The sequence below is a fragment of the Dromiciops gliroides genome, chromosome 5, assembly GCF_019393635.1.
Source record: "Dromiciops gliroides isolate mDroGli1 chromosome 5, mDroGli1.pri, whole genome shotgun sequence".
NCBI lineage: Eukaryota > Metazoa > Chordata > Mammalia > Microbiotheria > Microbiotheriidae > Dromiciops > Dromiciops gliroides.
Window position 1 is genome coordinate 117,131,702 of NC_057865.1, and position 25,776 is coordinate 117,157,477.

A 25,776-nucleotide genomic window follows, 5' to 3' on the forward strand; every position below is an offset into this window, starting at 1 on the left:
CCATCCATTCAGCTAGGAAACAGCAGCCCCAGGATTCAAACTTAAGTTGTCTGAGTGGGGAACAAATATTCCTTCCTTTTCACTTTGTGTTGCTGTTCAGTCATTTCAGTCATGCCCAGCTCTTCATTGATCCCATTTGGGGGTTTCTTCACACTTGGCTACCTTATACACATACACACCAGAATCCTCTGCTTACTTTCCCTTGGAGTCACAACCACCCCCTCTTCCTACCATGAGAAGCAATCTGATCTGGCTAATAGAATGCTGGGCTCAAAGTCAGAAGGATCTGGGTTTGAATCCTGACTCAGACACTTACTTTGGTACGTGACCTTGGGCAAACCACTAATTCTCTTTCAGCTTCAGGTTTCTTTGCTAGGAGATGAAGACCTACCACAGAGGGTTGTTGTGAGGCTCAAACATACAGCTAATATGTGTTAATTGTTTTGTAAACTTTAAAAGTTAAATATAAGGGGGCAGCTAGATGGCGCAGTGGTTAAAGCACTGGCCCTGGATTCAGGAGTACCTGAGTTCAAATCCAGCCTCAGACACTTAACACTTACTAGCTGTGTGACCCTGGGCAAGTCACTTAACCCCCATTGCCCCATGCAAAAAAAAAAAAAAAAGTTAAATATAAATGTCAGCTACATGATCATTATTATTATTCTCCTGGCCAAAAACTGAAGAAGACTCAGATAACCCAGTACTCTCCCAACACCCCGAATATTTCTTTGGGGGGTACATCAAGGTGTCAGCTACATAGTCTAAGATTGAGAAAATCAAACCCAACACATACATATCAACACACACACACTCCATCCATCTCCTCTGGGGTCTTAGATCACTGCTCTACAAGCCACAGTTTTGTTCGAATATCCCAAAGGAAAAAGGGGCCTGATATCCCAGTTTATCAGGCAAGGTCCTAATGAAGGTCCAGGAAGACTTGCTTCCTCTCTGTTCACACTTAGAGAAATTATTTCTAGTGCCCTTCTTTTCACTTATATAACCACCACCCCAGTTTAGGCCTCATCCTCTCTTGCCTAGACAATTGTAATAGTTTATTTACACAGGCCGAAGTCCCCTCATTTGAATCTATCCTTCTATTGAGCCACCAAAGTGTTATTCCTAAAGCACAGGTCTTACTACATTTTACCCCACAACTCAAGAAACATCAATGACTCCCTATTACCTCTAGGATCAAACACAAACTTTTAATCTGCAGCTTCTTTACAACCTAGCCCCTAGCTTCCTTTCCAGGCTTTTACACTGCCCTCCACAAATATTACAATCCAGCCATACTGGCCTGTAGGCTACTCCCTCACAAGTGACTTACTATCCCCCATGCTTAGAATGTTCTTCCTCTTAACTCCATAGAATTCCTGGTTTCTTTTAAGTCCCATATTAGGTACACTGTCCTCCAGGAGGCCTCTCCTTATGTTCCCAGTTGCTATTGCTATTGCCACCTTTCTTAGCTCTGTATTTATCTTATATGAACAGATTTATATATGTGTTATTTCCTCCCCCAAAATGTAAGCTCCCAAAGACATGGATTGGGTTGTGGGTTTTTTTGGTAACCCTTAGCATAGTACTTGGGATGGGGTAAGCACTTAATAAATACTCTTTGACTTGATAATTGACTGATTATGGGGTGGAAACCCTGAGTGAGGAAAGGAAAGGAAGGAAAACAACTCAATTTGGCTGAGTATCTTTATGAAAGTTTTTGTCATGGCCTCTCTGAGGGGAGGAGGCCTATGAAATTGAAAACTGATATCCTACTTTATTTTGTATTATTTTAATAAGGCTTAGTCAATTTATTATGATCAATACACAATGTATTGGCTGGCTACCTCATTGTGTGATTTTGAGCTCCCATAAGACTGTTACTTCAGTTGCCTACTGTGGAATTAAAAAAATTTCTATTCTGTATTAATAATTGAGAATGACATTGAATTAGAATCAATGTTTGTGAATCAAATTCACACTTGATTGTATAGCCCTATTAGTAAAATTTGTAAGAGTTTACCTTCCCTATTCCTATGGGCTACAGTCCAACCACAAAAATTCTAATCTGTGAACCTTTGCTGACCATGGAGGGAGATGAGTTAACCTGGTGATGTTTGTCCAACATGAGACTTTACAAAGAATGTTAGTTATGGGATATTGGTCCATCTGTGAAGAACTGATATAAACAGCACCAACCAATCAAGAGTAAAAAAAAAACACCTCTATAGTCACTGTGTAAATGCTATAAAACAGTTATTCTGACAGCCAGATGTATCCTTGACTACTGAAGAGCCTTGAATCTGATTTATTGGTGTTTGCTAACTATACTAATAAATCAATCATGCTCAAAACTTTGTGCCTCACTTTCTCTTTATCACAACTTTTTATTGCCACAAGCCTCTCCGAGATGGAGCTGGGGGCTCTCAGCTGCTTACCTGGTAGATGTGATTGAGTTTGAAGTGCTTCAGCAGCAGAAGCAGCACAGCAGAGATGCTCTTTACAATAATCTCTTTGTGTCTGTTCACATCAATGCCCAGCTTCATACTCTGGAGCACAGTTATGCTGGAATGGATGAGAAGGGAAGAGAGTAAAGAGGCGGAAGCACACCAGGAGACAGCATCCTGGATTTGGAGTCAGAAGTCTGGGGTTTCAGTTCTGGCTCAGCCAATGTTTGTGTAGCCTTGGGCACCTTGGACAACCTCTTTTGAGCCTCAGTTTCTTTATCTGCAAAATGGGGAGAATAATACTTGTACCATCTGTAACTCACAGGGTTATAGTAAGGAAAATGCTTTGTAAACTGTAAAGTACCAGAGAACCATGAGTGATTATTAAAATGACAGCTCCCCCATGTTGCAGTGGGACCCAGCTGGTAAGTCTTGAGGACTCAGAAATTTGAATGAAGGAAGCCATACTACTTAGGAAAAGCCAACTCCATGCTATGGAATAATAAAAAATAGTAATTCATATTAATGTAGTGCCTTTAGATTTGCAAGTGCTCTTCTTACAATTGTTCTTTAGAGCTGAGTTTGGTAAGTATGTATTATCCCCATTTTAGATGGGGAAACTTTGGTCCAGAGAGGTCAGGTACTTAGAATTTCCTATCCATCCATAACTGGTAAGTTTTGGAGCTAGGATTTGAACCCAAGACTCCTAACTCCCAAGCCTAGTAAAAGTTTACAACTCAGGCCCTATGAAATAAAACACATTATCCTGTCACCTCCATCCCTGGCTATTTAAAGAAATGGTGGGATCCTTCATGCCCAGGCCCAAGGAAGGAGCCAAAGAGTGAATGTCCAGCCTCCTCTCAGAGTGAAACAAGGCTCTATATTCCTGCTCTCATGGTAAACAAGGCGCTCTGTACCATTTCCCCTGAGGATGACCTGGGGATTGTGGGACTCCCTTGAGGTCCCAGGCTACCTTTGGGGGGGCTATGGTGGCTCATATCTTTGTTTTGGTCTTTCTCCCCTGGGTAGTGTTAATGATGGGTTTGGGGATTAAGGAAACCAATGGGGCTGTATGCCAGGGATAGATTCTAGCAACATGATACAGCGGAGTGTGGCATTGTGGGTCAGAAGGCCTGGTTTCTGATTTCAGTTCCGCCTCTTGCTACCTAGGGCTCTTGGCCCCTCATTTCACCTCCTTGAACTGTTTCCTTGTCTGCAATGAGGAACGCCTCTGAAGTCCCTTCAGCTCCAGTCACTAAGTAGTCACTAAGTCTCTGGCTTTTCATTTCTTCACATATTAAGGTCCTTTCCAACTCTAAATCTATCATCTGCCCCACCTGGGTTAGAGAATAGAATACTTGAGTGGGGTCAGTCAAACCGGCTGACATCTGGTAGAATTCACTCTGCTGGGTCTTTGAGCAAAGAAAGAGCCAGATAAGTCTCAGAGGACAGTGCAGCAATGTGGTTGCTGGGGCCTACCATCCCTTTACATTTCTCCCTGTGCCATGTCATGCTGTCAATCCTGGAAGAAGTAGTCAGGAGCCTGAGGGGAAGATCTGTATTCCCCAGGTGTCTGTGTGTGGGCCCTCTGCTGTTCCAGGGATTGGACACAGAGTTTTTCAAGAGAGGATGGGAGCAATGATGACAGGTGCAACAGATGCTAGCCAGAGCTGCTCAATTGCCTATCCCTAGAGGGAGGGGCTTGTCAGGATGTGTAGCATGCACTTCAGGGCTGACCAAAAGGAGGGCATCACCTGGGAGGGAGACAGCATCCTGGGAAGCCAGGCCAACCCCCAGAGCCTGGGCTTCTGAACCAGAAACCAGCTGAGCAAAGTCATGTCAGGTACTGGGGGAGACATCACAAGGCCAGATGAGCTGAAAGACCTCAGCCTTCTGGCCAAAGCGTGACCAATCATGACTTCAAAAGTGTGAGGATGGGGAGCAACTGGTGGCACAGTGGATTAAGCATGGGCCCTGGATTCAGGAGGACCTGAATTCAAATCCGGCCTCAGACACTTGACATTTATTAGCCCTACCAAAAAAAACAAACAAAAAATAAAATAAAACAAAATAAAAAGTGTGAGGATGAAGCATTCCCTCCCAGAAGTGATGGGAGGAGAGGGAGAGGGAAATAGGGAGTGAGAGAGAGAACGAACTAACTATATGTTCTCAGATATGCCCGATATGTTGAGTTGTTTTGCTGTGCTATACATATTTGTTACAAGGAGAGGCTTCTATTTGTGAGTAAGGGAAAGCATTAGTAGAAATTTTAGATATAAGAAAAAAGAACAGGGCAGCTAGGTGGCACAGTGGATAAAGCACCAGCCCTGGATTCAGGAGGACCTGAGTTCAAATCTGGCCTCAGACACTTGACACTTACTAGCTGTGTGACCCTGGGCAAGTCACTTAACCCTCATTGCCCCACAAAAAAAAGAAGAACATTAATAAAACATTTATAAGTGCAAAGAAAACAAAAAAGTTCAGAAAGATATACAAATAAAACAATTTTGTTACCACCTTGTTAAACTTTAGGAGCATGGTCTCCCAAATGTCCACACACATCTTAAAAAACAAACAAAAAACCACCTCACACAGCAGTTCAGTTTCTAATTCAATCCTCTTTTCTGTTCTCCTTTCTATCGTGAAATATTTGTGTCTGTTCATGACAGTGAGGTACACAACAGAAAAGGGAAAAAGGGTTTTTTAAAAAAGACCAAATAAGCTATTTCCATTCTTTTATTCATTCCATGTTTATTAAGTGCCTGAGAAAGGCGTTCTTAACATTTTCTGTGTCATGGACCCTTTGGGCATAAAATACATAGGACTGTAAAGGAAACTATATTGAAACGAATTGATAAAAAAAAATAGAGAAAATTCATGGATTTAAGGTGAAAAATTCCTGGTCAAAGGGAAGATTTAGCTAAAACAATTCCTGGGCTAATGGACCTGATATCCTAGAAATGGGACAGGCTACAAATAAAGCTCACTTGAAGATGTAATAATTTTTTTTCTTTGGGGGGGGGGTTTAAGTGACTTGCCCAGGGTCACACAGCTAGTAAGTGTCAAGTGTCTGAGGCCGGATTTGAATTCAGGTTCTCCTGAATCCAGGGCTGCTGCTTTATCCAATGCACCACCTTTGGTGTCAGGAAGTGACGTTTGCTTGTGGGAGGAAAAGGGGGCGAGGCTGGTTCTCTCGCTCTCTTTCTGGAGGACCTCAGCGGGGTGAGGAGCTGGAGACATTGGCTCCCTAAGATAGACAGCTGAATCTAGGCCTCTCTCTCTTCACCAAATTCTTATTCTCCTTAATAAATGCTTAAAAGTCTAATTCTTGCTCAAGCTTATAATTTATTGGCGACCACTCATTAGATATTTTAGACTAGCTAGAATTTTAGCCCCTTACACTTCTGTACACCACACTACCACCACTTCTTACCTTGCACATAGTAGGTGTGATACATATTTGCTGTGTTGGGGGAAAAAAAAACACCCCAGCTTGTACCCAAATGCTGAGCCCAAGGAGAACACTCACGGCATCTCCTCGGGCAAGACATCTGCCAGGATGTTGATCGAATCTGTCTTGGCCTTGGAAGTTGGGGCTGCCGCCAAGAGAATCTTCAGCAGAGCAATCTGTGAATGGAGAAGACAAAGTTCCCCATTCCCCACCCCTGGAGACACAGAGCTGGAAGAGACCCAAGGCAGCTCCTTGTCTCTCCATCAAGCAAACGTCAGTTTAAGAGTGTTTTGCATTTGGAGGGGCTTCCCTAGGGATTCTCATGGTATAGGGGACAGAGGACAGGACTGGGAGTCAGGAGACCTCAGCACAAAAGTCTTTGTACCAACACATAGTAGCTGTGTGATTGTAAGCAGATCATTTGATTTCTCTGAACGTCAGTGTCTGGAACAGCAGAACAGGCTGAGAATTCTTGGCAAGGTTTAAAGCACTATAGAATTGTCCGATGTTACTATTTTCATTCCTCTTCTGTCTTCAGAGGAAGAGAGGGAGAAGGGAACAAGCATTTATTAAGTGCCTAATGTGTACAGGGCACTGTGCTAAGCACTTTGTAGATATTTTCTTACATGTTCTGAAGAACTAATGTCTTTGGTTGTTTTTGCTTTGGGTTTTTTTGGTGAGGCAGTGCGGGTTAAGTGACTTGCCCAGGGTCACACAGCTAGTAAGTGTCAAGTGTCTGAGCCCAGATTTGAACTCAGGTCCTCCTGACTCTAAGGCTGGTTCTTTTTTTTTTTTTTTTTTTTTAGTGAGGCAATTGGGGTTAAGTGACTTGCCCAAGGTTACACAGCTAGTAAGTGTTAAGTGTCTGAGGCCGGATTTGAACTCAGGTACTCCTGAATCCAGGGCCAGTGCTCTATCCACTGAGCCACCTAGCTGCCCCCTAAGGCTGGTTCTTTATCCACTGCGCTACCTAGCTGCCCCACCCCCAGCCCAAACCAATGTCTTTGAAAGGGGAAGAGCTCCAAACAAAATAGACTTGCCTAAGGTAATGATGAAATTTGGAATTGGGAAAATCGATAATAACAACTAACATTTACATAGCATTTTAAGGTTTACAAAGTACTTTATACATATTATTTCATTTGTTCCTGTGGGAAGGTACTATTATCATTCCCATTTTACAGGTGAGGAAATGGAGGCAGATGGAGCTTCAGTGACTTGCTGAGGGAGGCTCACACAGCTAGTCAGTGTCTGAGGCAGAATTTAAATTCAGGTCTTCCTGTCTCCAAGATCCAGCACTGAGACATCTAGCTGTTTCTGAGATTCACATCCTTGGGTTTTAGGGATGTTCTTGCCAAGAGAAAGGAAAGGAGATTTGAGGGAGAACAGGGAAAGTACCACAGGAATCAGATGGCTGAAGAAAATAGCCCCCATGCCCCTGTTTCTATCTATCCACTTTTTTCCTCTGAGTTCTGGCCAACGGCCTCACCCTGATAAAGAGTCCAAGGGTGCCTGGGGTGTCAGAAAGACCACTAGCTAACTCAGCACACGGAGGCAGGCATTCCACTGGATAAATTTGGAAAGCCTTCTCAGAGTCAGAAGAAGTGAGTCTGAGTTGTGCCAACTGTGCCCCCAAGTAGCCGAGAACTCCTAGACAAAGCCTTCTTGGGTATCAATTTCTCCATCTGTAAAATGAAGAAGTTGAACTAAAGAATGCCGAAGTTCTATTTATACCAGCTCAAATAGTTTGGGATTCTATGAGTCTGGACTGTTCAGAGAAGCCTTCTGAGTTCAGTGATACCAGTTTGGAAGGTCTTAGATGAAAAGTCAGCCCTGAATGGTTGCTGTGGCTCCCTCCTAGAACAGAGTGAAACCAGGGCCTGGGAGAGGGGGACAATGCTTAACCTACCATGTACTGGGGGAGGTTATACAGCATGGCCTGGTAAAGGATTTCACACGGGGTCTCCCGCACCTCCTCTTCTCCCTGTGACAGGAAGCAGAAAGATTATTCAGCACATCTAGACCACTCACTTTCTATTTGCCTGGGGCCTCTTCCTGGCTAATTTAGGAAAGGCAGTGAGTGCGGTTTAGTGCCAAAAGAACAATGAACTGGGGGTCAGAAAAGAAATGCTGTTCAGATCACAGTGGTCTCTAACGAGCTAGGTGACCGGAGGCTTCTTCAGCTCTCTGTGCCTCGTTTTTCAAATCTGTAAAATGAAGAAAATTTCGAGGATTCTTCATAGCACTAACATTGCTTGGCTCTATTCCTCCCATCCTTCTGGCTGCTGGCCCAGAATTCTGCCCACTGTTTCCTAGGTGGGGAGAACAATGCGGCATATATCCCTATGCTGAAGCCCAGGAGGAGGAGAGCCAGGGACCCAGGAGTCAGTCTGCCAAGGCCCCTGCCAAGGCTTCATTAAACACAGAGAAGGATGTGCCATGGGCTGGATAAGGCTGAGCTCAGCACAGAGCCCCAGGCAAGCCCATGACATGGGGGAATGAGGACAGAATCCCTGAAGTGTTCTTACACTGTCAGGGCTGAAGGGAGGGGAGGCAGGGGAGCAGGAAGAGAAGGACCTGCCTGGAGGAAAAGACAGAAATAGAGGAGGAGGAAGAGGAGAAAATGGGAATGGGTGAAAGGAAAGAGAGGAAGGAGACAGGTGTCAGACAGCCCAGTGCCCTTTGGGGGAGGGGGAGAAAAGCAGGGGAGACTAAGAGTAGGGAGCTATCTTCCTCTTCCCCTCCTTGGCCAAGAAGACATGACTACCCAGCCACTTTGGCTCTTGGTGACAAATACTTGCTGCCCTTTCTGAAGCTTTCACTTTGAGAGGATGAGGGATGGGAAGAAGAGGGGAGATGGGAGCGAGAGGCCACAATGTGGCCAGTCCCCCGAGGCAGGACTCCTAGACCCTGTGGACGCAGCTCTTGGGACTCAAACCAAGTTCTGTCTCTCTCCTGAGAGCAAAGACAATTCCATCAGGGCCTTGGCAAAGAGGACTCTTGAATGATGAGGACAAATCAGGGTGTCTTCTCTTCCCCCACATTCTGGTTATTCTTCCTCGCCAGCTCCGTGAGCCTGTACAGAATTCCCAAACCCCATCTGTGACTTCCTTCTGCCTTCCACACAACCAACCAGGCCTCTTGTCTCACCAGGGACATGGGACACTTCTCCAACTCCTCCTCATTCTTGATCTGAACGTCAGAAATGGAGATGTACTTGTGCTGGGGAGACAGGGAGAAATGATCACGTGGGGAGGGAGACAAAGATGGTTTGCCACAATGGTGGAGAACAGTTATACCCACTAGCTGGGGTGAGCACCAGAACACAAGCAGGCACTGCTCAGCCAAAACATAGGAAAAGTAGAGAGCATCCACATGTCCTAGTGCCACAGGCCTGAGAAGCCTACTTTCATAGCACTTTTTTTTTTTTTTTTTGGTGAGGCAGTTGGGGTTAAGTGACTTGCCCAGGGTCACACCGCTAGTAAGTGTTAAGTGTCTGAGGCTGGATTTGAACTCAGGTCCTCTTGAATCCAGGGCCGGTGCTCTATCCACTGCGCCACCTAGCTGCCCCTTTTCATAGCACTCTTATCACACTGTTCACAATCAGCACTGGCAGAGGGCCAAGGTATTTGTCGGCATATGCCCCCAACCAATGGCTCACTCTAGCCTGGCTGTACATGGATGATACCATCACAGATTTAGAGTTGGAAAGGACCTGTCAAAGGCCGTCTAATCTGATCCATTCCAAAGATGAAGAAACCTAGGCCTCGTAAGTAACTTGCCCAAGGCTGCCCAGAGAGTAACTATCTCATAACCCAGGTCTTTCTGACTTTCAAGTTCAATGCTGTACTGTTTGCTAAATTGAATTGTTTAAGAGCTGCAGATAGAAAGGAGGGAATGCAAGAAGAAATGAAGGGAAAGGAGAAGGGGGGGAGGACAAATTTCATCATGCTGGGTTGTTCTCAAAAGGACCATGTTAATAAATCCCAGACAGAGCCCAGATTTCATCTTCCTGGGCAAGTGGTCAGAGTGAGAATCCTGGGACATCGCTGAGGAACAAGTCAACTTCCCCACCCTGATACACTAATCTTGGTTACCTGCTTCAAGGTCTTCACACTTTCATGGATGGGCCTCGGCAATCCCACCAAGGTATCTGTGTCCCTACAAGAGGCAGAAATGCCCAATAAACCCAGATTAAAGGTCTCACCCAGAATCACAGAGACATATCCAACACCCTGCCCAGTTCCCTTCTCATGACCCACAGGCCCTTCCTTCCTTCCCTCATCATCTCAGACACCTCCCATAGTTTCCAAATACCCTGTTGTGGCCAAAGGAAACAAAGGAGTTTGAAGAGATGGGTCAATGTGAGAGAGTTATGGTGAGTGCAAAGAAGACGTACCGAGCACATGGCAAGAAATGTCAATTTTGTATCATTCTTCCCATTTGACAAAGATGCCCTTGACCCTGGTCCTTTTCTTTGACTGGGACCCTCAGAAGCAAGAATGACCCCCTACTCCAATAGGGGGACACATCTTTGGAATGACAGTAGTACAGCAAAATCTGTACTGTTTTCTGATCTGTTTTCTAGGTGGAATTGTAAGGGGAGGGAGGAACAGTGGGTAGAAACACTGGATTTGGAATCAGCTGGGTCCAAGTCCCAGCTCTGCCACTTAGTAGTTGTATGACCACAGTCTAGGAATAATATTATTTATTTAGCACTTACTACATGCCAGGCACTATGCTAAGCCCTTTATAAATATTATCTCATAACAACCCTTTGAGGTAAGTGCTGTTCTTATTCCCATTTCACAGATGAAGAAACTGAGGCAAACAGAAGCCACACACGGCCACATAGATTAGATTTGAACTCAGATCTTCCTGACTCCAAGCCTCTCTATCTACTGTACCTCCTGGCTGCCTAGCTAAGTATCTTAAGCTTCTGAGAAAGAGTATGCAAGCTGCCTGAGAAGAGAGACAATTTCATTTTTATCTCACATGCTGCCTGGGCATTTAGTAGGTGGGCTCTTAGTAAATGCTTCTTGAATTGCATTGGTTTCCTCCTCTGTAAAATGGGGATAATGAAATCTGTATCTTTTTTTTTTCATTTGTAATCCCATTAATCTGTATCTTATGAGGATCATCACAAGCAGAGAGAACCACAAGCCCTCCCTCGCTCGTATGGATCTGGGGGCCCATAGCTAGGCAGTGTTGCATATAACATTGGATAGATTGTATGACGCTGCATATATCTCTGGATATACATCATAATATTGCATATAACATTACATATATACAATAATGTTGCCTATAATGACACATGGATTCTTTCCATATGTTGGAAATTCAGTTTTGCTGAATTTTTATTCCTTTTTCCTTTTAAAAAATTTAATTCAAAAAACAAAAAATTAAAAAAATTAAAAATTAAAAAATTTTTTAAATAAAAATTTAATTCCTTGTTATAAGAGATGGTTGTCTAGGAGGAGGGCGGGAAAAAATATAAGGGGGCATCTAGGTGATGTACAAACAAGAGATATCAACCCAAATCTCTTTTAAAAAGACTATATAGGAGGGGGCAGCTAGGTGGTGCAGTGGATAAAGTACTGGTCTTGGATTCAGGAGGACCTGAGTTCAAATCCAGCCTCAGACACTTGACACTACTGTGTGACCCTGGGCAAGTCACTTAACTGTCATTGCCCTGCAAAAAAACAAAAAACAAAAACCAAACAAAACAAAACACCAGACAAGCACCCAAACTTCCTCAGGCCGCAGTTTCTCTCCTTATAAAGTGAGATGGGTCAGGAAGAGCTGTTCCAATTCTGACGTCCTGAGTTCATGACTGACTGTCAGGTAGCACTTTCTAATTTCCTCTGTTCTTTACTCCAACTCAGCACACACTCTCACATTACCCATGGTCCCTCTTCCCCTGCCCTCCCACCTCCAGATTGCAAAGCCACTTACTGGCCCAGGGTGAAGCCGATGAATTTGTTCCTGCTTATCTCCAAGAAGTGCTCGATGTCCTTCTGTCTGAGGGGTCAGCAAAGAAATCAGATGGACAGACATGGATAGAAATGTCAGCAAGCATTTATTCATTAACTTACTATGTACCAAGAATCCAAGTCATTCCCCAATTAAGAAATGGTCAAAGGATATGAAAAGGCAGTTTTCTGATGAAGAAATCAAAGCTATCTATTGCCATATGAAAAAATGCTCTAAATCACTATCGCTTAGAGAGATGCAAATTAAAACAACTCTGAGGTACCACCTGACACCTATCAGATTGGCTAATATGACAAAAAAGGAAAATAATAAATGTTGGAGAAGCTGTGGAAAAATTGGAACACTAATGCATTGTTGGTAGAGCTGTGAACTGATCCAACCATTCTGGAGAGCAATTTGGAATTATGCCCAAAGGGCCATAAAGCTATGACCCTTTGACCCAGCAATACCACTTTTTCCTAAAGAGATCATAAAAAAGGGAAAAGGACCCACATGTCCAAAAATATTTATAGCTGCTCTTTTTGTGGTAGCAAGGAATTGGAAATTGAGGGGTTGCCCATCAATTGGGGAATGGCTGAACAAGTTGTGGTATATGAATGTAATGGAATACTATTGTGCTGTAAGAAACAATGAGCAGGAGGAGTTCAGAGAAACCTGGAAGGACTTGTATGAACTGATGAGTGAGATGAGCAGAACCAGAACATTGTACACAGTATCATCAACATTATGTGTTGATCAACTGCAATAGACTAGATTCTTCTCACCAATACAATTGTACAAGAAAGTTCCAAAGGACTCATGAAAATCCAGAAAAAAAAAAGAACTGTGGAATATGGATGCTGATTGAACCATACTGTTTCTTTTGTTTTTGGTGCTATTATTTTTCTGTTTTGAGGTTTTTCCTTTTTTTGCTCTGATTCTTCTCTTATAACATGACTAATGAAGAAATATGTTTAATGTTGTATATATATATATATATATATATATCAGATTATCTGCTGTCTAGGGAAGAGGGGGAGGGAGGTGAGGGAAGGAGAAAAATTTGAAATTTGAAATCTTATTAAAAAAAACTTACTATGTACCAGACACATTAATTAAAAAAAAAAAAGCAGATTGTAAAAGAAAGTCTTCAAGTACCTAGATGCCTAGGGGGATGAAGAAGAGAAAAAGGGGCTGCTAACTGGCCTGGAAGACTAATTAGAACCCAGAATTTCTGGCTCCCCACTGAGCTTGCTTTGTTGGTAATTTTCCCATTTCTGATCAAACATACCTGATCTTTGGAGTTCAGGGTGGACCTTCTAGTCCACACTTGGCCAATAAGCATTTATTAAGTGCTTACTATGTAGAAGCAAATTGTGAAAGAAGGACTTTAAGGGCCTAAATCTTCAGACCCTAAAATGTGGGGGAGAATGTGGGAGTAGAGGACAGAGAGAGAGAGGGAAAGGGGGAGGGGGATGAGGACAGGGATGGGGAGGGGAGGGAGAAGGAACGGGAGAGGGGGAAGGAGAGGAAGAGAGGAAGAGGGGCAAGGAGAGGGAGAGGAAGGGGCAGGCAACAGCTCCAGAACACTTGGAACCCAGAATTCCTATCTCCCAATCAATCCCACTTTGTCTTAGAGCACTCTGTCCAATGAAAACACATTTCATATATGCCTTCTCTTATTTTGCTGTGGAAACTCTTTCCATTTCTGGGGAGATAGATAGAGTGGGTCTAGAAACAAGAAGACCTGAGTTCAAATCTAGCATCAGACACTTTGTGGCTAGGTGACCCTGGGCAAGTCACTTTGTCTGCCTCAGTTTCCTCAGTGGTAAAATGGAGATAATAATAGTATCTACCTTGTGGAATTGTTGTAAGGAGCAAATAAGATATGCATAAAATGTTTAGTAGCGTTCCTAGCACATGTAAATGCTTATTCCCTTCCTTGCCCCTTCCTGACCAAACATACCTGACCTTGGGGGCCCATGGTAAACCTTTGGGGAAAGTCACATGCTCTGTGGTGGGAGTCTGGGAGGGTAGAGATGGGACCAGGGGTCCCCGCTCCAGCAGGTCAAGCTCTCCATCCAGGTTGTTCTCCCCCTCTCCTGCCTCTTCCTCCTCCTCTGGGGGAGGCTCCTCATTCTTGAAGAGATCACGCTCATTGTAGATGTCCAGGCTGTCCTGCTTTGTGAGGAGCTGTTGGGCCAAAGCAGAGGTGAACGGGGGTCAAAAAGAACAGCCATAGGGGGTAGCTAGATGGTGCAGTGGATAAAGCACCAGCCCTGGATTCATGAGGACCTGAGTTCAAATCCAGCCTCAGACACTTGACACTTACTAGCTGTGTGACCCTGAGCAAGTCACTTAACCCTTATTGCCCCGCAAAAAAACAAACAAACAAAAACCAGCCAGTTATGCCACTGGGGTTCCCCTCCTTTAAGACCCTGCTGTAGGGGTCAGCTAGGTGGTACAGTGGATAAAGCACCGGCCCTGGATTCAGGAGGACCTGAGTTCAAATCCGACCTCAGACACTTGACAGTTACTAGCTGTGTGACCCTGGGCAAGTCACTTAACCCAAATTGCAACACAAAAAAGGAAAAAAAAGACAATAAGGTATGAAAGAGTAGATGACTCACTCTAAAACCTTTCCCAATAAGTGGGGGGGGGGGGGGGGCAGGGAGGAATCCTCCAACAAAGTAAGTTTGGAGTAGCCTCATCTTTGATCATAAAGGACAGTGCCTGCCATGGGACAGCCCAGAGTTCCAAAAGGAATGCTGTGTCTTGGAATATCTACTCCCCCCATAAGATACACACACCCCTTTTGTGCCTCCTGTTATTTTATTGATAAATGGTGGAAGTTTTTCCATTCCTGGCCAAATGTACCTGACCTCAGGGTCCAGAATGCCTAGGATAGCACAGGTAAGAACATGGGGCACCACTCCAGAAGCAAAAGGGCCTGGGGATAGAGGCCCTTGAAAACTCTTTCCTGGTTTGCTTTGCAAAGCCCTGTCTATCCCATTTAGGGCCCACAGAAGCTCAGGACTCCTGAGGGTTGGACAGCAAGAGCCCAAGGAAGGCTTGTATCAAGATAGAGTCTGACAGGACCTTCCTTGCATGGCCTGGACTGAATAACCATCCTCAAGGGTAGCACCACCAGGTGTCCCAACAGGACACCGAGAACTCTTCTGGGGGAATGGCCACAAGCCCTGGGACTTCCCCAGATGAGGCCGGGGGGGGGGGTGTTGAGGATGATCACGCTATCCTCTCCCCCTTCTCTGCTGAAGACTGGGATTTTGAGGTTTGCTCTTTGTTCACCTGTACAAAGATAGCATCACTCTGGGGAGCAGTTGCTCACCTTTCGCCCCCGGCGGCCTCGTTGTTTGGAGGTCTGCGGAGCCATCTGTGACTCTCCCAGGTCCAGGGTATAAGAGGGGGGTGAGGCGGCCCTCATGCTGCGGACCACCTGGATGCTGTCCTCCGACAGTGGGGGCAGCCCAAATTCTGCCCTTTTCTGTATCTTCAAGGCCTGTAGGATCTCAAAACCACCCAGGGTAAACTGAGGCAGGGAAAGGGGGAAGGAGGAGAGAGAGGGAGAAGGGCATATAAGAAAGACAACCTTCAGTCAACAACCCAACAGGAACTAGGAGGAAGAGAAAGGAGCATATTACCAGGGTATCAACCTTGGTTCTAAGGAACTGGGGGCTTAAGATGCTAATTAATAATAGCTTAAAAATTATATTTATTTATAAATGTTTTATTAAAAGATCAACACTGAATATCAACATGGCCAACTAAACTTACTTGATCATTAATTATATTTAAATTAATAACTAATATTTATATGGCTATGACACCTTGAAAAATTCCCTTAAACTCCCTGAGCCTCAGTTTCCTTATTTGTAAAATGGGGATAATAGTTTCGCTATGTATCTTTCAAACTGATGTGAGAACAGTGCTTTATAAAACTAAAAGCATCATAATGTTAGTTACTGATTATTTTTACTAAAGCACTTTATGTACATTAACTAATTCCATCCTACTAATTTTTGTTATTCAGTTGGTGTCTGACTCTTCATGATCCCATTTAGGGTTTTCTTGGCAGAGATCCTAGAGTGGTTTGCCATTTTCTTCTCTAGCTCATTTGACAGATGAGGAAAATGAGGCAAAAAAGGTTAAGTGACTTGCCCAGGGTCACACAGCTAGGAAGTGTTTGAGGCCAGATTTGAACTCCAAAGATGAGTCTTCCTGACTCCAGGCCCAGCACTCTACTCCACTGCGCCACCTAGCTGCCCCTCCTAACAATAGCTCTGTAAAATAGGTGGTATAAATATTATCTCATTTTATAGATGAAGAAACTGTGGCAGAGGTCACACAGGTGTAACAAATCACCATTTTTACTGTCTCTGAGCTGGTAAACAGCTCCAGGGAAAGGACAGACATAGAGGCCAAAACGGGGTCTCCTGGGATCTCACTAGAAAAACAATCTTATAGAAGCTTGATTCTCCCCCTCAAGGATCAAAATTCAGGTATCTTAAACCAAGGCAAAAAGCCTCTTAGGGGGATTGCAGAAAACGGGTCTCCCTTGCTGATAGAACCGCCATTGTAAATCTGCTCCTCCGTGTGGCCAGGTAGGGAAAGTATGTAACACTACAGTATTATTGGAAGGTAGACTTAGAATGGGAAGTCAGACTGACTCAATAATAACAATACTAATAACTGACATTTATGGGGGCAGCTAGATGGTTCAGTGGCTAGAGCGCCAGGCCTGGAATCAGGGAGACTCCTCTTCCTGAGTTCAGATCTGGCCTCAGATACTTAAAAGCTGTGTGACCCTGGGCAAGTCACTTGACCCTGTTTGCCTCAGTTTCCCCATCTGTAAAACAAGCCGGAGAAGAAAATGACAAACTGCTTCTGTATCTCTGCCAAGAAAACCCCAAATGGGGTCACAAAGAGTTGGACAGGACTGAACAAGCTATTAGTGACCCCATTTTACAAAAAACCAAAACAAAACAAACAAAAAAAGCAACCCCATTTTAGAGATGAGAAAACAGGCTCCCAAGGTTATATCTTACTCATAATTAGACAGGAAGTGGCAGAGGTAGGATTTGAACTCTGTCTTTACTGACTCCAGTGTAACATCTTTTTCACTGTCATGCTACACATAACATGTTATTTCTATTTCTTTTTTTTTTTTTTTTGGTAAGGCAATTAGGTTTAAGTGACTTGTCCAGGGTCACACAGCTAGTGTCAAGTGTCTGAGGCTGGATTTGAACTCAGATACTCCTGAATCCAGGGCCGGTGCTTTATCCACTGTGCCACCTAGCTGCTCCATGTTATTTCTACTGTGTTGTAGGATGCTTCCTGATACTGCTTTCTGATCGTGAGGACAAGGACCACGCATTCTTTTCTATTCCTTCCCAGTGCCTGTTGCATCCATGACATCGTGGGTCTAATGTCTGATCTTGAAGTCAGGAAGACCTCCCTTTGTAACACTGCCTCTACTCCACACTAACTAGGAGACCCTGGGCAAGTCACTTAATGTCACTGAGCCTCAGCTTCATCCTCTGTAAAATGTGGGTGATAATAAGCACCTACTTCAAAAAATCATATTATTTTCTCTATTTTGCTAATAAGGAAACTGAGACTCAAGAGAGGTTGAGTCACACAGCTATTAAATATCGGAGACAAGATTTGAACATAAACCTCCCCTGACTCCATGTCTAATGCTCTTTCTAGCAGGTCGGAGAGAGACTGGACATATAATTCCATTGCTATAGGAAATTCCCACGTCAATGCAGCCGTTTCTTTTGCCTGACTATTTGTTATGAGGATTTTTTTTCTTTTTCAATTGGGGAAGGGGATAGAAGGGAAAGAAGGTAAATTTATTAATTATAAAAAAAGAAGTTAATTTAATTTTTTTAAAAAGTATTGGAAATTCCTAGAGGTTTAGTGACTTGCTCAAGATCACATAATATGAGTCATCAGGAAGGCCCAGACTAGATCCCAGGCATGCTCAATATTTTGGGGTGGGGTGGGGTGGGACAATGAGGGTTAAATGACTTGCCCAGGGTCACACAGCTAGTAAATGTCAAATGTCTGAGGCCAGATTTGAACTCTGGTCCTCCTGAATCCAGGGCCCATACTTTATCCACTGTACCACCTAGCTGCCCCTCATGCTCAATTTTTAGGACTCCTTTCCCAATTTAAAAAAACTTTGGTGTTATATCACATTACATTCATTTCCATGCCTTCCCTTTCTCCTCTCCTCTATCCACTCCTCCATGCTATATAAGAAGATTCCCCTGACCACAACACATGAAGGTATCTCTTTCTCTACTTCTCATCCCTAAGAAAACACAGTGTTGAGTAGCAGAAAGGACCTTGGCCTGGAGAGTGAGTCAGGAAAAGGACCCAAGGCCTGGCCAATGACTGGCTATATTGCTGTGGGAAACCTCTGTGAACCTCAATTTCTTCATCTCAAAAATGAGGAGCTTGAACTAAATTCTCTAAATTGCTGTAAGTTATGAGAGACCTGAGGTAGCTAGGTGGTACAGTGGATAGAGTACTGGCCTCAGAATCAGGAGGACCTGAGTTCAAATCTAGGCTCAGCCACTTGACACTTACTAGCTGTGTGACCCTGGGCAAGTGACTTAACCCCAACTGCCTCACCAAAAAAAAAAAAAAGTTACGAGAGACCTATCTGACTGACCTTTATGCCTATGTTTACCATCACCCCCCTCCCCCAACCCAAGCTTTAGGAAGCCTGGAGGAAAGACAAGGGGAGTCAGGGAGTTGATAGAACTGACTGCTCCATCACTCCTGTCTGATGAGGCAGGAAGGGAATAGAATGGGCTGGATGACTCACCAGGACCACCTTCCAGAGCAGAAGCAGGACCTTCTTCATGGGGAAGTGAGGGGCAAGGCCACTGCAGAATTTGGTGATCATAGAGAAAAGCAGGAGAACAAATGGCTCCTCACTGTGCACTGGGAAACCTGGTAAGAAGAGGGTATTGAGAGGCATAGCCTTTAGGGGGAACCCTCCCCCTTGCAACCCTGCCTCTTTGCTAACACACAGACCCCTACACACACACACACACACACACACACACACACACTCTCTCTCTCTCTCTCTCTGTCTCCCTCCCTCCCTCCTTCTCTCACACACACACTGCACTGAGGAAGGAGCCTTACTATTGAAATGCATGGATATAGTAGTTTAGTGTGGAAATGGCTAAGAGCCAGAGTGCTATTCACCAAGAATGGAAACAGATAAGTTGGTAGCAATAAAAATAATTGAAAAGCTTACATCTCTTCAGTGCTTTCCCTCTAAAAAAAACCTTAATGACATTTCACGGAAGCCACTTTGGTTGTGCCCCCACTGACTGTTTTAAAGATTTCACAGATCATAACCCATCCTCATTATTCCCTTGGGTATGGAGGGGCTGGGGTTGCTATCCTTGCTTTACACTTGAGGAAACCGGGGCACAGAAAGGTTAAACAACTTGCTCCAGACCAAACAGTAAATAGGTCATAGGAAGATCGATTTAGAGTTGGAAGGGAACCTCTGAGGTCCCCACGTCCAACTCATCTTATTTTACAGCTAAGGAAACTGAGGCCCAGAGAGATTAGGGGACTGAGCCAAGGTCACACAGGTGATGACAGAGTTAGGATCGGAAGACTAAATTCAACACCCTCCATGGCAGCCAATAAGTTACACAGCACCAAGACTATAGCCAAGAGGAGTCATTAGTCTCAGGGAGGTTTGTGGCCTCAGACAGCACGGCTGTCTGCTTGTCTCTCCATGCCGAGGCCAGTGCTGCATCCCGTTTTCTGCTCCCCAAAGCCATACTCCTCCTCACTAAGCTCTGTTCGGAAGGTTTCCCGGGCTGCCCTCCATCCGCCAGGGTCTGTCTCCCGTTCCAGGCGAATGTTTTCCACCATCAGGTACATGACACTGAGCAGCACCCTGTGGGGTGGAGAGGGGACAGGTTGGGGGGCAGGGGCATTGTGGCTCTTGGCCTGGTGGTTTGGGGGAATGTGATGCAAACTGGTTGACCACAAAGGAGTAAAACCATATGCCCCATGGGTGTGAGTCTAGGGGCCTTTCCTCCATATCTAAGGACCAAGGTGCTGAACCTTCACCTAAGGAGTGGTAATCCCACCCCACAGGCAAAGAATGATACCCCAGTGGTCTGGAGGGAAGGAGGAGGGAGGGGAGTGAATGGGCAGAAGAGTATTAAGCCGCTGTTTCTGTTGCCGACTACACCCTTTGTCCAGCCCAGGGTGTCCCTCTCTATTTGACCTCATCCATCTGAGCTATCACTAGGCCCAGCATATCTACCTTTCCCCTCTAAGTTCCCTGATAGCCTAAGAGCTTCCCAGGCTTGCAGTGAGACTAGAACCCAAGAGTTCTGGCTCCTGGCTCAACCCTCTTCTATTCAGCTCCCAAGCTACTAACACAAACCCTCTAGGACACTTCAGAGGAAGCCCTGAGGACTCCATACCCATAATCCCTGTTCACCTGAGCTCTGTGCTGTCTGCAAGGGAGATGGCTGGTTTCCGGAGGGCACTGCTGTAGGCCTGACTGTTGCTGCCACGAGGAGAAAGGGGACAGTGTGAGAATTCACGAGGGGCCTCTCCATTGGCCCAGTCTGGGGTTCGTTCTCTCTCTCTCTCTCTCTCTCTCTCTCTCTCTCTCTCTCTCTCTCTCACACACACACACACACACACACACACACACACAGCCCAGAGAAGAAGAGGCTAGTTCTAAGTCAAGAAAACCTGGTCAAGCGAAGATGAAGTAATCTTCGTCACCATAATCCATCTTTGTCTAGCACTTTAAGGTCTCAGGGCCCTTCACATACATTATCTCATTTGATCTCATTGAATACAGATTGTAGCTCTCTGCATTCATGCCTCCCATGATACCTAGTGCAGTATCAGGCCAAGACCAGGGCTTCTTAACCTTTTTTCACTTTTGGAGTCTGGTGATACCAATGGACTCCTCAGAATGATTTTAAATGCATAAAAGACAAAGAACCACAAAGAAAACCAAACGTTAGTGAAAAGAGAGATGTCATTTTTTTCCCCATCCAAGTTCATAGACACACTGCACCCCTGAAGCCTATCCACAGGCCTTGTGGGTCTCAGGTTAAGAACTCCCAGTGTGGACTGTTAAGTGAGTTGTGGCTAGGGTAGACCAGAACCCTGGGGGAATCAGTGTTGTGGAGGACACGGGTGCGAAGCACCAGGGTGTGCTTCAGGGAGTGCCCTGCTGCCCACTGTGGCCAGAGCAGGGGAGTCTGGGCCTAACAACAGCTTTCCCAAAGGTCTCTCACTCAGTCTCCATGTGTAGTAGCTCTAGGAAGGCAGTGAAGGTTCCCATCTGGTAGAGCAGAAAGCTGTTATATCGGGACCAGTGCAGGACGTCAGCCTCCGTGTCACATTCACCAAAGGTGCCTGCCGAGTAGGATGGAAAATCAGGGGGAGGTGCTAAAGGCCATCCCTTCCCTGGCTTCTGGCTCTCCCTAGCCTGAGAGGTCCCAGATTTCCCCAAATCTTCCTGGGGGATGATGAGGAGGAAGGGAGTAGGCCACACTTCCTGGGTCAGACCCAAACTCATTACCAGTCAGCTTTCTACTAAGTCCTTCTCTCTTCAGCTCCTTGCTCCTCCCTAGCTTGCATTTCCTGCCAGGAAAACTCATCTGCCCTCCAAACAGTTAAGGGGATTCATGACTTCACAGAGGTGGGCACTCCCAACCCATGGTGCCGATTCCAACCTGTCCATGCCTCCTCGTCCTCTGCAAGTCTTGCTCATGTTGTCCTGCAAAGCCACTACAAAAGGGCCACATAATCGGCTTGTATGGGTAACCAAGGCTTGGCTTAAACAGTCATCTCTTCCATGATTAAGGCCACCCAAGTCCAAGGACTCTAGGACCTCGACGTTTTGTTCCACAGGCCTCTCCCTGCCTTTCCCTTTGGGGGCTTTCAAGTAACGGTGGTGTACATGTTTCTCTGCTATTGGCCCATGCCTTACACTGCCCATGTTCCCCCGGCGGGCTTGTTGCACACAGGGCGGGCTTGATTTTTGATTGGCTGGAGTAGAAGTCAGACTACAGCTCCTCTCTTCACCGTGTAATCGGAAGAACTAAGTAAAGCCAGAGCTGCCTGGAGACACAGAGGCAAAATCTAGGCCCTGGATCCAGAAGAGTTACATCCAGGCACCATTACCTCAATTCCCCAGGGAGCATCAGGCTCCACCCAGTAAATAGCTACATCTGCCCCTTGGGTGGGTGGGTGGGGGCTCCTGTCAAGGCAGGGGACCAACCTCCTTTGAGAATAGCCCTGTAGCCCCCATATATGTCCCCTCCCTAGACTTGGGGACCACTTACCCTGGGCCAGATAGAGGATAGCCCGGGACACCTTCAGCCGCTGCTCCCTGTTAACCACTTCCAGCCGGTCCAAGAGACGCATTATATAAGCTTTCTGTGAGGCCTCCTCCAGTTCCAGCCAACCCCTGCCTTGTACTGGGGAGAAAGGAGGCCCCGTGCCCACTGTGAGCCCCAAACGGCCTACTCCCACATATCCTGATAGAATGCCTACTCCAAGCCTCTCCCCACCTTCACTCTCAGGCTCCCTCTAACTCTCAAACCTTACTCCTTCTAGCCAAGAAATGAAGAGGATCTGGAAATCAATGGTCCAAGGTGATCAGTGACACAGGAGAGTGGGGGCTAAGAGTTTCTAAAATTTGGGGAGTTAAAAGAATTTTCAAGCAGGAGTCATCTGGCTGGAGGTGAGGGGTAGGGGGTGGTGGCTACACACAGGTAGGAGGGTCTCTAACTAAGATGCATTTTTGCTGGGGCCCACCTCAACATCTCTTCCAAAGCCTCAAGGATTTGGTTTTAATGGATAGTAACAGAGGCCCAGGCACCCAATCCAAGTACTCCCAATTTCTGGCCCACAGCCTCTCCCTATCAGTTCAACTCTTGGGGAATTCCTAGGATTCAGGAAGAGGAAGATAGGGTTGTCCTTATCTCTGGTCCCTTGTTAGATTATTCTGAGGTACCACAGGACGAATGGGGGCCTGGGCCTCACGGGTCAGAGAATTGTTGCTCCCTGGCTTTTAGGAGGAAAGGATCTCTCAGCACGCGGCGGGGAGGGGGGCACCTTGAGTCCTGAAATCCTCTTCAAAGCAGTGCCGGTTGACAGTGAATTCTGGGTTCTCGGTGTAGCTGTACAGCTCTGTGGAGGGGAACATGGGGGACAGCTAGAGTTTAGTAGTGGGAGAGCCGGGGCTTCCACCACATTCCTGTGCCCAGCCCTGCCCAGATCCGGCTTCCTCCCCTTTGGAGGAGAAAGTTAAAAATAACCACCCAGGTCCCCAGGCGATCAGACAGTCAAATCTGCACTCCTCCAACCAGCTGGCTACTGCAATAGAACGGGCAACCCAATCTGGGTTACCAAAAGAGGAGGAAACAGAACAGCAAAGATGCAGCGCTAGAGCTGGAAAGGACCTGAGAGACGCCACTGAGCTCCATCCCCTCACCTTACAGATGAGGAAAATGAGGCCAGAGAAGAAAAGTGAATTACCCAAGGTCACCCAGCTTGCTGGTAGCAGGGCTAGGATTAGAACCCAGGTCTCAGCTCCTGATCCAGTATCCTTTTCCTCATCCCACCACACTGCCTTCCCCATCATTCCACTCTCTTGGGGTTTAAGTTTCCTCTGGCTTATTCATTTTGATTGAAGTCAATCTCATCTCTACAGATTCTGAAGCCCACATCACTTCCCAGAATCCAGAGCTGAGACCCTGGTATTATTTAGCACCCTGAGAGAAACAGAAACACACACACACACACACACACACACACACACACACACCTAGAGAAAAAAATGAAGTATTGATCACCAAGAAGAGGATTTCAAAATGGTTTTTAAAAATTAAAAAGAGATAGAACAAAACAGACTCTGAAAGATGCTAAGGATGAGTCACAGAGACACGGAGGGAGAGAACAGAGACACAGAAGCCGTGACAGGGAGAGACGACCAATGTTTCCTTTTGGCGAGCTGTCTGTGCTAAGACTCAGGACCCCTTTCTACCACCTCCAGAGAAGACAAACCAGCCTAGCTGAGGCAGCAAGGTGAGCAGAGGAGAGAAAGAAGGCAGGCACCAGGTATGTGCCTGTGACAAACAGCAAATCAAACCATCACCACTCCCTTGATTGATTTGTCTGGTTAAAAGCAGACATTTCTCCAAGGGTGGAGCCCAATCTGCCCCCTCCTCTGAGCTCGTTCAGCAGATTGCCTAGCAGATGGACAGAGGCAATGCCCCACCATTTGGGCAGCAGCTTCCTTTGTAAATTCAAATCCCATGTTCAAATCTCACCACAGCCACTTATTAGCCATGTGACCATGGGCAAGTCACTTCATCCCTATTTGTCTCAGTTCCTTATCTGTAAAAGGAAGGAGCAGAAAATGGCAGACCACTCCAGTCTCTTTGCTAAGAAAACCCCACAGACAAAAAAGTCCATGGGATCACGTAGAGTGGGACATGACTAAACAACAGCAAAGTTATTTCTGTGTCATTAGCCCTGAATGAAACCCAGGAAGGGAGATGAGGTCAGGAAGGGACTTCAAGATAACAAGAACAGAATACTCAAGACTTTTGGTTTTTGGTGTTTTTTGTGAGGCAAATGGGGTTAAGTGACTTGCCCAGTGTCACACAGCTTGTAAGTGTCAAGTGTCTGAGGCCGGATTTGGACTCGGGTCCTCCTGACTCCAGGGCCAGTGCTCTATCCACTGCACCACCTAGCTGCCCCAAGACTTTGGGATCCACTTTTCTTGGCCTGGATCCACTTTTCATTAACTAGGTTCCCAGGTAAATTCAAGAAGCAAGAGAAAGGCCCATGAAATCTAGCCAGTGTTTCTACTACATCAATCAAATGAATTCAACTTGAACCTAGGAGTCAGGGTTCTGGGATATAGGTCTGAGAGACATGGAATGGTGAAGGACACCGACATTCTTTCTTTCCCTCTCTGTCACTCACATACCCTGTCCTTCAAGAGGATCTGGAGCTGGAAGGACTAGAGATCAGCTCTTCTCATTGCCCTCATTTTAGAAATTAGAAATTCAGGTCTATACTAGCTGTGTGACCCTGGGCAAGTCACTTAACCTGACTGCCAAGAAAGAAAGAGGGGCAGCTAGGTGGCGCAGTGGATAAAGCATTGGCCCTGGATTCAGGATGACTCGAGTTCAAATCCAGCCTCAGACACTTGATGCTTACTAGTTGTGTGACCCTGGGCAAGTCACTTAACCCCCATTGCCCCACAAAAAAAAAAAAAAGAAAGAAAGAAAATTTAGGTTTAGACACGGACAGTGACTTGGCCAAGATCACACAGCTAACACGTGGCAGAGCCTGAGTTTGAACCCAGTCTTCACAACTCTCTCTTTCTCTGAGTCTCAGTTTACCTAGCTGTCTGAGGCAAACACCGCCTACCTCACCCACCATGTCACAGTGACAAGATAAAAGAGTGCAGTACCTAGGAAATAAAGCAGAAATGAGAACGAGGCCCCTCAGGGTGTGTTCCTGGTGGGGAGGGAGGGAGGCGGGGTAGAGCTTTGTTCTGTCTCTCCCTGTCATTCATCAAGACATTTTCCTCTGCATTTATTCCTAAGAACTTCTCAAAAGATGTGTCTCTTCACAGAGAAACGTGCCTCAAAGTATCACTTCCATGTGACAGAAAATTTAATTTTCACCTCATCTTTCTCCCAGGCACGAAGGGAGCTACTTATTAATAACTGGCATTCGTACCTCACTGAACACTGAGGTCTTTAAATACTGAAGGGAGCACACTCAGTCTGAGCTAAAAAACAAACAACAGAGAGAACCAGCCCAGCTCTGACAGATGAGTGG

General features: G+C 45.7%; 1 protein-coding gene across 1 annotated transcript in view; it reads right to left on the reverse strand.

The window, feature by feature from the left end:
• Positions 1-25,776, reverse strand: part of STRIP2 (striatin interacting protein 2) — a 71,368-nt gene that overhangs the window by 40,235 nt on the left and 5,357 nt on the right. Inside the window, exons 3-16 of the mRNA XM_043968310.1 lie at positions 23,032-23,106; positions 22,257-22,391; positions 21,204-21,324; positions 20,387-20,455; positions 19,725-19,831; positions 18,731-18,858; positions 15,221-15,421; positions 13,838-14,064; positions 11,854-11,919; positions 9,993-10,056; positions 9,046-9,117; positions 7,805-7,879; positions 5,974-6,071; positions 2,436-2,562 (exon numbers count right to left, since the gene is read on the reverse strand). Coding sequence (XP_043824245.1) covers positions 2,436-2,562; positions 5,974-6,071; positions 7,805-7,879; positions 9,046-9,117; positions 9,993-10,056; positions 11,854-11,919; positions 13,838-14,064; positions 15,221-15,421; positions 18,731-18,858; positions 19,725-19,831; positions 20,387-20,455; positions 21,204-21,324; positions 22,257-22,391; positions 23,032-23,106 — 1,565 coding nt within the window. The remainder of the gene's footprint in view (positions 1-2,435; positions 2,563-5,973; positions 6,072-7,804; positions 7,880-9,045; positions 9,118-9,992; positions 10,057-11,853; positions 11,920-13,837; positions 14,065-15,220; positions 15,422-18,730; positions 18,859-19,724; positions 19,832-20,386; positions 20,456-21,203; positions 21,325-22,256; positions 22,392-23,031; positions 23,107-25,776) is intronic.